General features: G+C 37.4%; 1 protein-coding gene across 1 annotated transcript in view; it reads right to left on the bottom strand.

The window, feature by feature from the left end:
• The window catches only part of klhl32 (kelch-like family member 32), a 369033-nt gene that overhangs the window by 165902 nt on the left and 190108 nt on the right, over positions 1 to 13023 (bottom strand). Inside the window, exon 6 of the mRNA XM_028797833.2 lies at positions 704 to 919. Coding sequence (XP_028653666.1) covers positions 704 to 919 — 216 coding nt within the window. The remainder of the gene's footprint in view (positions 1 to 703; positions 920 to 13023) is intronic.

The following is a 13023-nucleotide window of genomic DNA, read 5'->3' as shown; positions in this document are numbered from 1 at the left end:
ACCCCAGACCTGTGAGGCAATATTGATAACCAGGGTGCCACCATGCTGCCCCATATTACATCCCTAAAGCAAGTGTTTTTGTTTTGCTTTTAGGAAATATAACAACATTTATTTCTGTAGCATATGTTCATACACAGAATGTAGCACAAAGTACTTCACTAGAATGGTATTCATAACACGATTCCACATAAAATAAGAGTATAAAAAAGTACATCGTCACGTCAGCTGCAGTAACACAATGTTGATGGGAACAGTTGAATGAGTTGAAACTTATTTATGATGCAGTTAAAAATGAAGTACCAAGTGACAGCACATGTAAAAATATATCAGTATCTAACTTCCAAGATACCCCTCTGACACCAGTATAAAAAATATCTCAATACCTCATGGGTCTTCCCACATTTTCCTCCAGTTCTGCGATTACTAACACAAAAAAAGACTTTACTGCTCTTTGAAGATTTAACACAAAACTCAGAATAAAATGCATCATTTCTTATTTTGTAATATTATTTCTTATATTATATTATTCTTTCATTCTCATTTCTTGTCATTCTGTTCACGTAACAAATACACTAACTCAGCACAGTCACACAGTAAAATAGAATGTGAACATCTAATACCTGGTGAGACAAAGGAAATGTTCAAAATAGATCAATTGCAGTTTGCCTGTAAAAAACAGACTTACTGAAGGTAAAGTTCCTACCTGCCATATCTGTTCCTCACTGAGTGATGTTAGATGATCGCTCTTCAGAACTTCTCTCAAAAGTCGATAAGGGAGTATGAGGACCTCTTCTTCATGGTTGCTCAGAAGTTCTGACAAGTGCTTTACAAGAAAGCTCACAACTGCCTCCTCCAGCAAGGTTAAGTTGAAGAGATCTGCAAGCTTGTACAAGTCCAGGTAGTTGAAGCTGTTTAACTCCTGCAACAGTACAAAGAAACTGTGGGACCTTTGAGAAAACATTTATGTGTCAATCTGTCTAACCTTATTTTAAAGGGGTGTCTTCCACATTAAACTTTTTGTAAAGTGTTTTTACGAACAACAGAGAGCAGGAAAGATGTGGATATGACAGCACTGCTTAGCTGTTTGTTTTTCTGTATCCAGTCAGCAACAACACGACCCAAAAGAGAACGATGACCCCCAACTTTGTCTCCATCTCTTTCAGCCTGCACCACATAAAGCCAGCCTCAAATACAACATAGCATTTGTCATCAAATGCCCACTGAAGAAGGTGCAAAGGTTCTGCCTGACTCTGAAGTTCAGTTTAGTTCTTTTAAGAAATTGACATAAATGGGATTACCACTGGTATCATACCAGTTTTATGTTGCTTTGGTGTCCTCCTCTACAACATAACAACTGAACATAATATAAAACAAATTCAAGACAAAAATGTGAAGAGGTCCGGGGTCCATGTTGACTCACGTGGCAGATTTCTTTCATCTGATGGGACAGGAAGAGGCACAGTTTTATGTGGGGCAGAACAGACATAACTGGTTGCCTTCTAAGTTGTTCTCTTCTGTGCCATACTCATCATCTTCCCCTTATGTAGCCCCAAATCAGTCCCCTTGAAACACTCACCAAGAATGTTGAGAGTTTCAGAGTTGATGATAAACCTTTATAAGAAAATCTAAGACCACTATCCTGGACTGGAAACTTTTAAATCAAAAACAATATTTTCTAATTTATCTATAGAGTGAACCTTAGTCTTTTGGAGCATCTGTGTCCAGGATTCCTCTAAGCCCTCCAACAAATATGAAACTGTGCAAAGTAGATTATTATCCTTTAATACTAAAGAGTCTGTGTGTTTCTAATGCTCTTCAAAAGTGACTGTTTGTTTGCAGCACATGCACAGTCAAATGCAAAAAACATTTTTGTACATGGACCACTTTCCAGGGCACGCTTGGAACAAATGTGAACCAAACAAATGCATGTGAAGACAAGTGGGTGCAGGAAAAATGAGCGTAGCAACAAATGCGTACACCCAGCGGGTTGTTCTTTCTCACTTAAACAGTCTCTGTGGAGAAAAGAGCAGGAATTTCATTTGATGGACACTTTAGCTATTATGAAATATTGTGACATGCCTGATGCTTTTCCTCCAGAACGAAGATACAACCACCTTAATAGCTGCCTGGCAAAGTTAATTCTGACATTTGGACAGGAGTCGCTTTTAAACTTTTTGTAAGGGATTGTGCATAATGTGGCATTATACAGGCAACCTTTAATTAAAATGGCTTAGTAGTATCTTTATATTTATGTCTTGTGTTTCAAGTGTTGTTTTTCTAGTAGCAAAATCACAATTCAGAGGCTTACAGATAAAAATTGTAATTATATTTACACATGTACTGTCTATGTAAACATAAACTATAGAACCTTGGTGCTCTTGGCGTGTTGTATTTTGTGTTGTTATATTTAACATAATCTTCTGAGTGTGATTTGTGGTGCCAGAAAAGTGGTGCACTTTGTGTGTTGGTTAGGCATGTAAATAAGTTCATTGTATTTAGTAGATGTGATAATAAATGTGAACACATTGTATTACATTTTTGATCAAATTGAATCTTTGGCCAGCTGATACTAAGTTCACAATACCAATAAATACTCTACATTACATGATAAAATAAAAGAAATGAATGTAAAATACACATCATGAGATATCTAAGCTGTGAGGAAACAAAGGGAAGTGCCACGAAACACTAAATTTGAATTAGAATTATTAGAATTATTACCAAGGGGGTTTGGGACATGGTACAAAACTTAAAACAAAGAAAGTTTTAATGGGCAGGCATACCTTTTTATCCTTTTCACATTGATTAAAATTACTGAGATGGAAAAAGCAACCCACCAGCCTTGTGCTCATTTCTCCTCCACGGATTTGTCACTACGTGCTTTTGTCATTCCATCCCCTTCCAGACAAGTGTGGCAGTCCACACTGATGTCAAATGATGTCATTTTATTGTGATTCACAAAAAATAACGATTAGCCCTAGGAACTAATTGCAAATGTAAATGTTCTTTCACCTGCCAAAAACAGCATGGCATCACATTAGTCGCAAATTCTCCTAACCCAAATTTGGTAACCAGCAATTGGGTGGCCTGTCCTGCTTGGCATGTCACCAACACCTGAAAGTGGAATGAAAGTAGAGCAGTATTGTTGTGAAGGTGTAAGTATATCATGATTGTGGGGTAGAAGCAGTTCAGTTAAAATAACTCTTCTGTTATTCTGCATTTTCTTTTTTGCTGTGTACAAATAAAGAGCACATGGAAAGCAAGGGTACTACTAAGATTCTTAACTTCTAGCTTTCTTTCCAGTTGAGTTCTTTATTAGGACTGCCTCTGCATGGCTAGCATAATGAAAGTATACATTTGTGTCCTCATTCATTAATATGTCTAACCAGAAATAATCAGCAGGGCTTATTGATTTTTAACATATTTCATGCATGGCTTATTACAAAAGAATTGAATGAAAAAAGTTAAGGAAGGATAATCCCTTCTATTGCGAACCACATACATTTTTAATTCTTCCTAAGTGCCAACTAAATCCTGTATGGCACTTCTGCCTTACCTAATAGAGAATCTTGACTCAAAAAATTACATAAATAATATTGAGGTGTATACTGTATATAAAAAAAACATTAAAATGTTATTTTAAATAACAAGTCATGCCGTATGTCACACTCATCTCTATGATTATAATGAAACCTACAAGTCAATAAAATAGAAAAAAAGCATTTCATATTTTTACTTTTCTTTTTTTAAAATGCACAAGATCTTTTTATTTAGGATGCAATTAGAAGAATTCACCAAATATTGAAGTAAAATTTCTGTCAGGCGATAGGGTTTGCTAATAAAGACTGCCACACTTATACGTTAATCATTCAGTGGCCAGCCGTCCATTTCTCTGCAAGACACGCTTTTTTTAGTCTTATTTGTGTTCATAATACATTAGTTCTATATACCTCTGTTGTGTTTTACAATATGTTTGCATGTCAGTAAATTTCTAAATCTTGTGGGAACCTTATTTCAGCAAAACACCTTATTTCTTAAGCAGTGGTCTATAGTAGCTTACTATATTTTATTGGCATTTGTGGCAATCAGCCTGACTGCACTTAATGATGAGATAAGATATAACATAATATTCTCAAATTTGTAAAATCTATTTCTGGTTTGAGGGAGGTCAGAGCTTATATTTGCAGCATTGGGAACAAGGCAGGAAAGCCATCCTTGTGTAGGGTATCAGTTGTCAGAAAAAGCAGACACAAGGGTCATAAATAAGGTTAGGGGGCAGCCACCTGTATGATATTCCCTGGCTGCAAATGGTTAAATTGCTAGCACTGATGTGCTCAGAACAGAGTCCAAAACAGAACTGACTAGGTTAGTCAAACATGGTGGCTTTATAGGCCAAAAAAGGAAGTGAAGTCATTGAGGGCGGAAGCGGAATGGTCCTCTTCCATAGGTTCAGACCCTGACGTGATGTTATCAAAAGTGCCAGAACAGGAAGTCTTTTCGGTCTTGGGTTCTTCACTGGAAGTGACGTCATCCACAGGTCCGGTACTGGAAGTGATGTCACTAGGGCTAGGCGGAAGTTTCCGTGAACGCTCTGCAGGAAAGTGAGAAAAAAGGTCACTGCTCTCTGCCACCCCCTGGTCTGTCGTGGAGTTACTCTCATTTAAACCCTTTAGCTGCCTCCCATGCGCGCATATAATAATAATAATAATAATAATAATAATAATAATAATAATAATAATTATTATAATAATTCATTACATTTATATAGCGCTTTTCACAGTACTCAAAGCGCTATGTGACACAGTATACTGCAGGTCATGAGCATGTACAGTAGCTCCTCCATTTTACTTTGTTATATAAGCCCCCGTGCCAAATAAAACCTCTGTATATGTTGCTTAATAACAATATAGTGTCAATGTTACTTCTAAGTGTTTGGCATGGACCTATTATTTATACAGAGGTATTTAAAAATGCACATAGAGTTTGTGTAGACTGCTTATGATGAAATAACATAGAACCCCAAAATTGAAATTATAGGGGAATGCGACAAGTTATTAAAAATATGAATACAACTAACACCACAGTGAATGTTTTTACATATCCATTCATTTATTTTTTTGAACCCACTTACTGTAGATCATGGAGGTTATTGTGACCAAGGCCTGTCTTGACAGCACTGGTCACATGGTTGGGCTTGGTAAAGAGGACACACTGACATACTCAAATGGCAGCTATTTAGAATCATCAATGCACAAATTCTTAACAAGCACAGCTTGGGATGTAATCTGAACCCAGGACTCTGCATCTTCAAGGTAGCACTGCTAAATACTGCACCAATGTTCTGCCCTTCATTAATTTTCCAGCCTCACTTATTCCAGCAGAGCTTTGCAGGAGGCCAGAGCTTATCCTGACCGCTTTACGCACAAGGCATGTGCCACCGTTGGACAGAACATCAGTCCATATTTGAGCACATTCATGCACCCATTGACTCTCATACATGCCAGGTCACGTTAGAGTTGTGAATCAGTCTAACATGCACATGTAACTAAGTAAATGTAAAGTATTACGCATAGGAAGTAAAAATGTCAGGTTTGAATACACAATGGGAGGTCTGAAATTCAAAAGTACACCTTATGAGAAGGACTTAGGAGTCATAGTGGACTCTACACTATCAACTGCCACAAAGTATTCAGAAGCCAATAAGAAGGCTAACAGAATGTTAAGTTATTTAGCACGATGTGTGGAGTTGCAGGTCCGAGGAGGTTCTGCTCAACCTTTATAACGCACTGGTGAGGCCTCATCTGGAGTACTGTGTGCAGTTTTGGTCTCCAAGCTACAGAAACGACAGCAGTGTTAGAAAAAGTCCAAAGAAGAGTGACTAGGCTGATTCCAGGGCTACAGGGAATGAATTATGAAGAAAGATTAAAAGAGCTGAGCCTTTTCAATTTAAGCAAAAGAAGATTAAGAGGAGACATGACTGAAGTGTTTATAATTATGAAAGGAATTAGTACAGTGGATCAAGACCATTACTTTAAAATGAGTTCATCAAGAACATGGGGATACAGATGGAAACTTGTTAAGTATAAATTTCACACAAACATTAGGAAGTTTTTTTTTTTTCACAGAGAGAACCATAGATACACAAAATAAGCTACTAAATAGTGTGGTAAACAGTTGGTCTTTAGGAATTTTAAAACTAGACGATGTTTTTTTACAAGAATTAAGTGGATAGAACTGGCACACTTTGTTGGGCTGAATGGCCTGTTATCAAACAGATTGTTCAAATGTTCTAATCTCTGAACTATGGAAAGAAACATGAGAAACTGAAAAACACTTACATAGGCACTGGGGTGTATGTGCAAAATCCAAGAAGAGAGCAAACAGATGACCATTCTAATCTAGAGTGCTGGAGTTGTGTAGCACCAGTGCTACCATTGTGCCACTTCATGTTCTTCCCTTAAATTAATTAATTAATTTTCTATGACATGCAGAAAAATGAAACAATAGTGTTATAATGCAATAAAGAGTAACACAAAAAATAGCTAGTCACAAACAACTAATATTGTATTATTATTATGTTTATCATTCTTATTATCATTGTCTCTTTCTTTCCCTGCCAGCATCGTCTGACATAATAATATTAATTTACAATTTTCACATTTTACTGCTACTGCCTGGTCATTACAAGTTACTGCTACACAGCTGGCTTGTTCAAATATTACTACTGAATGGTTAAAAATAGGACAAGCAAAATATTTTTCTTAACAAACCAAAAAAATGTATGTCTTAATTGCAAATCCCTATGTAGTATCAAAATCAGCCAAGAGATTGTGTGTGACTCAATGCATCTTTTTGCATTTGAATATAAATACTTTAAATTGAATTCAGTATAATCTATTTTCTATAGTGTAAAGTTACAGCTTGTACTACCAGCAAGGCTGTCGGTATCAAAAAGGGAAAAGGTCGGGAAAAGGATAAAGGGAGCAGATGGTCAGGAAAACAGGCACAAGTCAGAAACCAGAAAAACAGATCTGAGAGAAACACCAAAGTCAAAACAAGAACCAGGGATCGTAAGTCAAAGGTGCATGAGGGGTTCAAATGCGTAGCAAAACATAGAAAGTGTTTTGTTATCAGAAATCCGGATGATCTTCCGGACATACAGGTGGGTTTAAATATCATAACAGTGACGTCAGAATGGCACCACTGCTGGAAAACACTCTCTAGCAACCTGTGATTAATTATAAAACATTATGATATAGCTATGATAAAAATGCCCATGTATATCATTAAAAACACTAATAAGGATAAACATATAGTAAAACAGAGCAATTTCATATTGAGTAACATAAACATTTGAAACAAAGTAAGTCCATTAACAATGTAGCAGAGGCAAATAAAAACTCCACTCAATTGTGTTCTTGGAGAAAATAAACCTCTGGGAGTTCCATGGTTGGTTGTGAAAGTCACAGACACACTCAGCCACAGTCACAGTTCTCCTCCAGGGCATTCTATAACATTATATAAGTTTGTGCTTGGCAGTCGGATACTAAGATTGAATCATTTCATATTCATAATCCAAAGCTCCCATTATCTCAAGTGTCTTTTCTATGGACAACAGTAGTAGATTGGCAGTAAAGTAGTGGCATCAGGTTTTATAGCAAGAATGCAGGAAGATATGTTGCATACTTTTCAGTATGGATCATAATGGAGCACTCCACACAAAATACGTATGTCTCACTTGGAACCTCAAGTCAGTGAGGTCTAGATACATTAAGGCATACACAAAGTGAACAGTGCTTACTGTTTTCCATACTAAATGGACTGAAGATTGTTGACTAAAATGGCTGAGAATGACTTTGTCATCTGCTCAGCTTTTCATGGTGGTAGTAAGGGCAGGCAGAATTACATGCAACAGCATAGGTAAAAATTTGCTAAAAGATATACAGTACTTGAGGAATGGAGTTGTCAGCTAACAATCCAACTCATTCATTGCATCATTAAGCAATCCACACTTCTTCTTCCTTCGGCTGCTCCCGTTAGAGGTCGCCACAGCGGATCATCTTCTTCCATATCTTTCTGTCCTCTGCATCTTGTTCTGTTACACCCATCACCTGCATGTCCTCTCTCACCACATCCATAAACCTTCTCTTAGGCCTTCCTCTTTTCCTCTTCCCTGGCAGCTCTATCCTTAGCATCCTTCTCCCAATATACTCAGCATCTCTCCTCTGCACATGTCCAAACCAATGCAATCTCGCCTCTCTGACTTTGTCTCCCAACTGTCCAACTTGAGCTGACCCTCTAATGTACTAATTTCTAATCCTATCCATCCTTATCACACCCAGTGCAAATCTTCACATCTTTAACTCTGCCACCTCCAGCTCTGTCTCCTGCTTTCTGGTCAGTGTCACCATCTCCAACCCATATAACATAGCTGGTCTCACACTGTTGAGGATGAAATGCAACATATATTTTTTTAGACCTTTGTGTACTGTCAAAGCCTGCCATAAGATAATTCTTTCTCCACTGGTGCCTCCAAAGGACTGACAATTAAAAATAATGAACATCCCTAATGAAACAAATTATTATTTTAGCACAGAGGTTGGTTAGTTATTATGAGCTCAGTTAGAAAAAATATCTGGACAGTGCAGATACACTGTTGACACATTAATTAATGAACAATCTAGGCAAAAAAAGAAATTTTCAGAATTACACTATCCAGAATATTACTTGGTATGTTCATCCTCACTAAATAATCCAAATTTTATTAAAACTGAAAACAGATGATCTAACAAGCAAGTGACGTTTTATTTTGATCCAATGTAACTTTCAGTATTATATATGATCTGACTGTATGACAGAGCTGACAACTCCAATCAGCTCAGACGTGAGCATATTATGAGTCTCATCATGTAAAAATATTTCCAAAAGCTAGGAAAATGACAGGTACACCAAACAGAAACAATTAGGCCTGCATTATGCTACAAAAAGCATTTGCATTACTATATTTAGGATTTCCTTTGTGAAGACAAAAAAGACCATTTTAAATTTGAATTTATGTTTCTGTTAATTGTCAGCACTATACCATTGTAATATATCCACATATGAAGAAAACTTAAATATTTTACAGACTAATACTGAAATATAAAAAAAATCATCTTTGAAGGGGATATTGAGGAGGTAATATGCTGATCACATTCCTGCGGGAATATTCAATCTCAGCCGTGCCAAGGGAAGGAATATATTGTTGAGAGGTTAGTTCATGTCACCCTGTTGCCATGCCTCATTAGCAATCCTACAGTACTGAGCTTCAAAATTCAATGATATCCACCGCTTAGGGTCACCAAGGTGAAAGTTCCCAGACTGAGATGGAAGAAGGGTGGATCAAAGCACACCCTATTGACCCCAGTCCTGCTGAGGCAGCACGTCCATGTTTCCAAGCTACTTCCATGAATTAATGTTTCTAAGACATCAAGACCAATTTGAATTGTTCTCAAAGAAAATCTTGTCTTTGACTTCATGGTTACAGGCCAATGAATATAATGTCATGTTTCTGCATGCATGAGAAAGCGGAAATTAACTTTGGCAGGAAGACCGTTTTAAAGCACAACATTGCCAGCCTGCATTCTACAGAGCTCTATTATTAGAAGTCAATCAATTTTCAATGCTGCAAGCTTTCCCACTTCAAACGTTTTCTTTCCATTTAAATATTAAGAATGAGAATTTTTTGAAGAATGATAAAACTGTGCTTTTTTGTGCTTGTTTTTCATTATTGTGATTTCTTTTTCCCCTGAAGTCACTGTACACTAGCTTTGGAGATCCCCTATGATATAGATTTTCTCTTTTAGCAACACTAAGTAAAATTTTTCAGAATCAGCTTCACGTCCATCCCATGTTTTGAAAATATTCATTGATATTAAAACTCATCAGCGGCACATAGATGTTTATCTATTCTCATAGCAATATCTTGTAAAAGATAGATAGATAGATAGATAGATAGATAGATAGATAGATAGATAGATAGATAGATAGATAGATAGATAGATAGATAGATAGATAGATAGATAGATAGATAGATAGTAATTGAAGAATGTCCTACTGGTGCATTTCTACACCAATATTAAAAGTAAGGGATCCCCAATTATCAAACAAGATGTGTTTATTCATTTATAATAATGCACAGGGGAAGATCATACAAAAGGAGTCTTCACATTACTCCCTGGTTGTGCCTTCACAGGTACTTTTACTGTTTGCCTCATGGGGTGGCTTATCCTTTTACCAACCCTGCAAGCACAAGCATATGCCACACCTTCCTGTCTTCCTCATTCTCATTCATGGCTTTTCTTGCACCTGTCAATACGACTTTGCCCAAACTCATTAATTACTCTTCGCCTACAGTTGCTATAACCTCCCCCTGCAGTGTCACTTCCGGCCAAGCCACAGGACAGACTCTAATTTGTCCACATGGACAGAAACCCTGCTAATAAAACTGCTCTTAAAAAACCAGGTTGCCAATCTTGTGATATCTACACCTTTAAATAGACAGTACAGTGATGCACATTCGCACTTGGGTCTATGTGTCATGTAGCAGTCCTTAAGTGCCTATTACCTTTAACACCAGTAGTGTCTCAAAGAGACATTTCATCTCAATTTTATAATTGTTCTGCATGAAATCTGGTCAGACTTTAGAGTCACCTGACAGAACTGGTGTTATTTCCTACTTCACTGGTTCTATGTTAACCATGCTAGCCCCACATAAGTGTGGTGAAGAGAGTCATAGGTCCATGATGGTGCATGTTTTTTAAAAAAGCAATAGTGCAGCCCAGACTTGGTGGGTACCGCTGAAAAGCTGTGTGGCCACGGGGTGTGCAGATGTTGTCATCTCAGCCAGTTTCCTAAGCAAATCAGCCACATCTAAACAGTATTATGAAGAGTCTGAGTAGGGCAGAGAGGAAAGAAATAAGAAGATTAAGAAAGGAAGAAGATAGCAGACAATGATAGAGAATGACAAGATAAAGAAAGAGACAGATGTTTGGGAGAAAGAAAACCACAAACAGAGTTTGTGTGAACAGATAGAGTGGATCGGGAGTGTCAGCCAATGGAGTGGATAGGAGGCAAGGTGGTTGTGTGATGCCACAGTGAGTGAGAGGAATGGCATTCCAGGGGCTGGGCATTCCTGTTGAGTATTAAGGGAGCAAGAATGACAGTTAACTTTGAGGATTATCCCACATATGCCAAGGCATGGTGGTGGGCATTCGATTGTGTTAGCAGCTGATGTTTCTGGGACAAGCCAGCTGATGGAGGAGGCCTTCTGGTGTTTCAGCTCTGCTGAGAAGACCCAATATGTGCATTTTTTGGCAAGGAATAGAGAACAGAGAAAAGTACCCAGTTTTGAATCTATGGTATTATTCTTGATTTTATTGATTGTTTGGATCTAATTATTCATTGATTTTAACTCTCACGAACAGCACTTGTTTTTATGGTGTATTTATTGGTTTATTTAAGAAAGAAGAATTACACTGCACTGTATTTATTGGACACTGCTGTGTTGGAATTAAAATGCACTATGCACTTGGGTATGACATTAACCTGTATCCAGCCCTGCAAGCAGGTCCTCCAACTTGTAGGGAAAACTCAGGGGTTGGTGGCAGGATTGGCACTCCAGCCACTGTTAAAAACTTCCATTTTATTTGAACTAATGTGGTGCTGAGATGTCACATGTTGCATGGCTCTGCTGGGGTACTAATTTGGGATCATATGGTGGGTGTGGCAATGTGCTGTATCAATGCATGCTCCCAATCTCTCTCTCTCTCAATTTTACATGAGAAACCCTATGATAGACATAAATATTTTCCAGGGCCATTACATCCCTTGTGCCCTATATACCTTTAAGATAGGCTTCAGCACCTTATAACCTGGTAATGTATGGCAATGGAAGATAAAATTGATCAACAGTTGGACTGTAGACTCTTTAAGAAATTCAGATAAAAGTGATTTGAAAATGATTTATAAGGTTCGTATAAATTAAATCAACATTAGTCCAATATGTGTGATGTTGATGTGTATGTGCCCTGCATGATACAGTTGCTCCAACCAGGATTAGTTCGAAATCTCCTTTGTATCAGAACTGGAAACTGCATTTTGGTCCAGTTGACCTGCCTTAACTCGCAACTTGCATAACATATAATGCATGGATATGTGATAGTATGTCTTACAATGTCTTCAAAGCTACATTTGTGAAGTTGCAAGTCTTCACGCTTAAATTCACCAGTTAATTTGAGCTAGTGGCAGCCTATTATGAATATACATGTTGGTCTGATTGGTCTTCCAGCACATCAAATGTTCTAGTGTGCTATGTAGAAGTGCTAAAAAATTAAGGGGTCACAACTAAGAAGCAGGTGAGAATGTAGGCTAGTTCATGTTCTACAGATATACCATAACATGATGAGAGGCATAGAATTAGGAGAGATAAGCTTTGTGGGCTGATTATTGGTAGGTGGGTAACAATCATGGAGTGTAAACTACAAAGAAAGTCATAGAGCTACAAAACCCTGCACATTATCAGGTGGATGGAAACACAGATAAAAGCATTGGATACTTTAGCTTACAGATTTTAGGTGACCTGCACCCATAATATTGTCTTTTACACTTGGATTGCTGAATATATACTAGAAGTGTCAGTTCTGTGCACAATTTTCATAAACTTTACAAACTGAGCTAAAGAATCCTAATACATCTCTGTGCAGTTGATTGAGACAGAGTTATGAATTGTGTGATTCTTTTCAGGGTTTGTCTAATCTTTATGCTCAAAGCTGACACACTCGAAATTTGAAAGCCAGCATTAAGAGTAGAAAGCACTCCACATTTTTATACATGCTGACTTTGGTGTCTGTCAAATTTGAAATAATGGGTTTAATCAGAAAGCTCTGTATCTTGTAGATTTTGTTCAGTTGATAAATTCTTAAAATTCAGCAACCTAGGCTCCAATTAATTTGTCTGAGAGTGTTTACTCACAAAATGTCTGCT

Source organism: Erpetoichthys calabaricus, chromosome 3 (genome assembly GCF_900747795.2).
Source record: "Erpetoichthys calabaricus chromosome 3, fErpCal1.3, whole genome shotgun sequence".
Classification (NCBI taxonomy): Eukaryota; Metazoa; Chordata; class Cladistia; order Polypteriformes; family Polypteridae; genus Erpetoichthys; species Erpetoichthys calabaricus.
The sequence above is the reverse complement of the archived record's forward strand: the minus strand, read 5'-3'. Positions and strand labels throughout refer to the sequence as shown.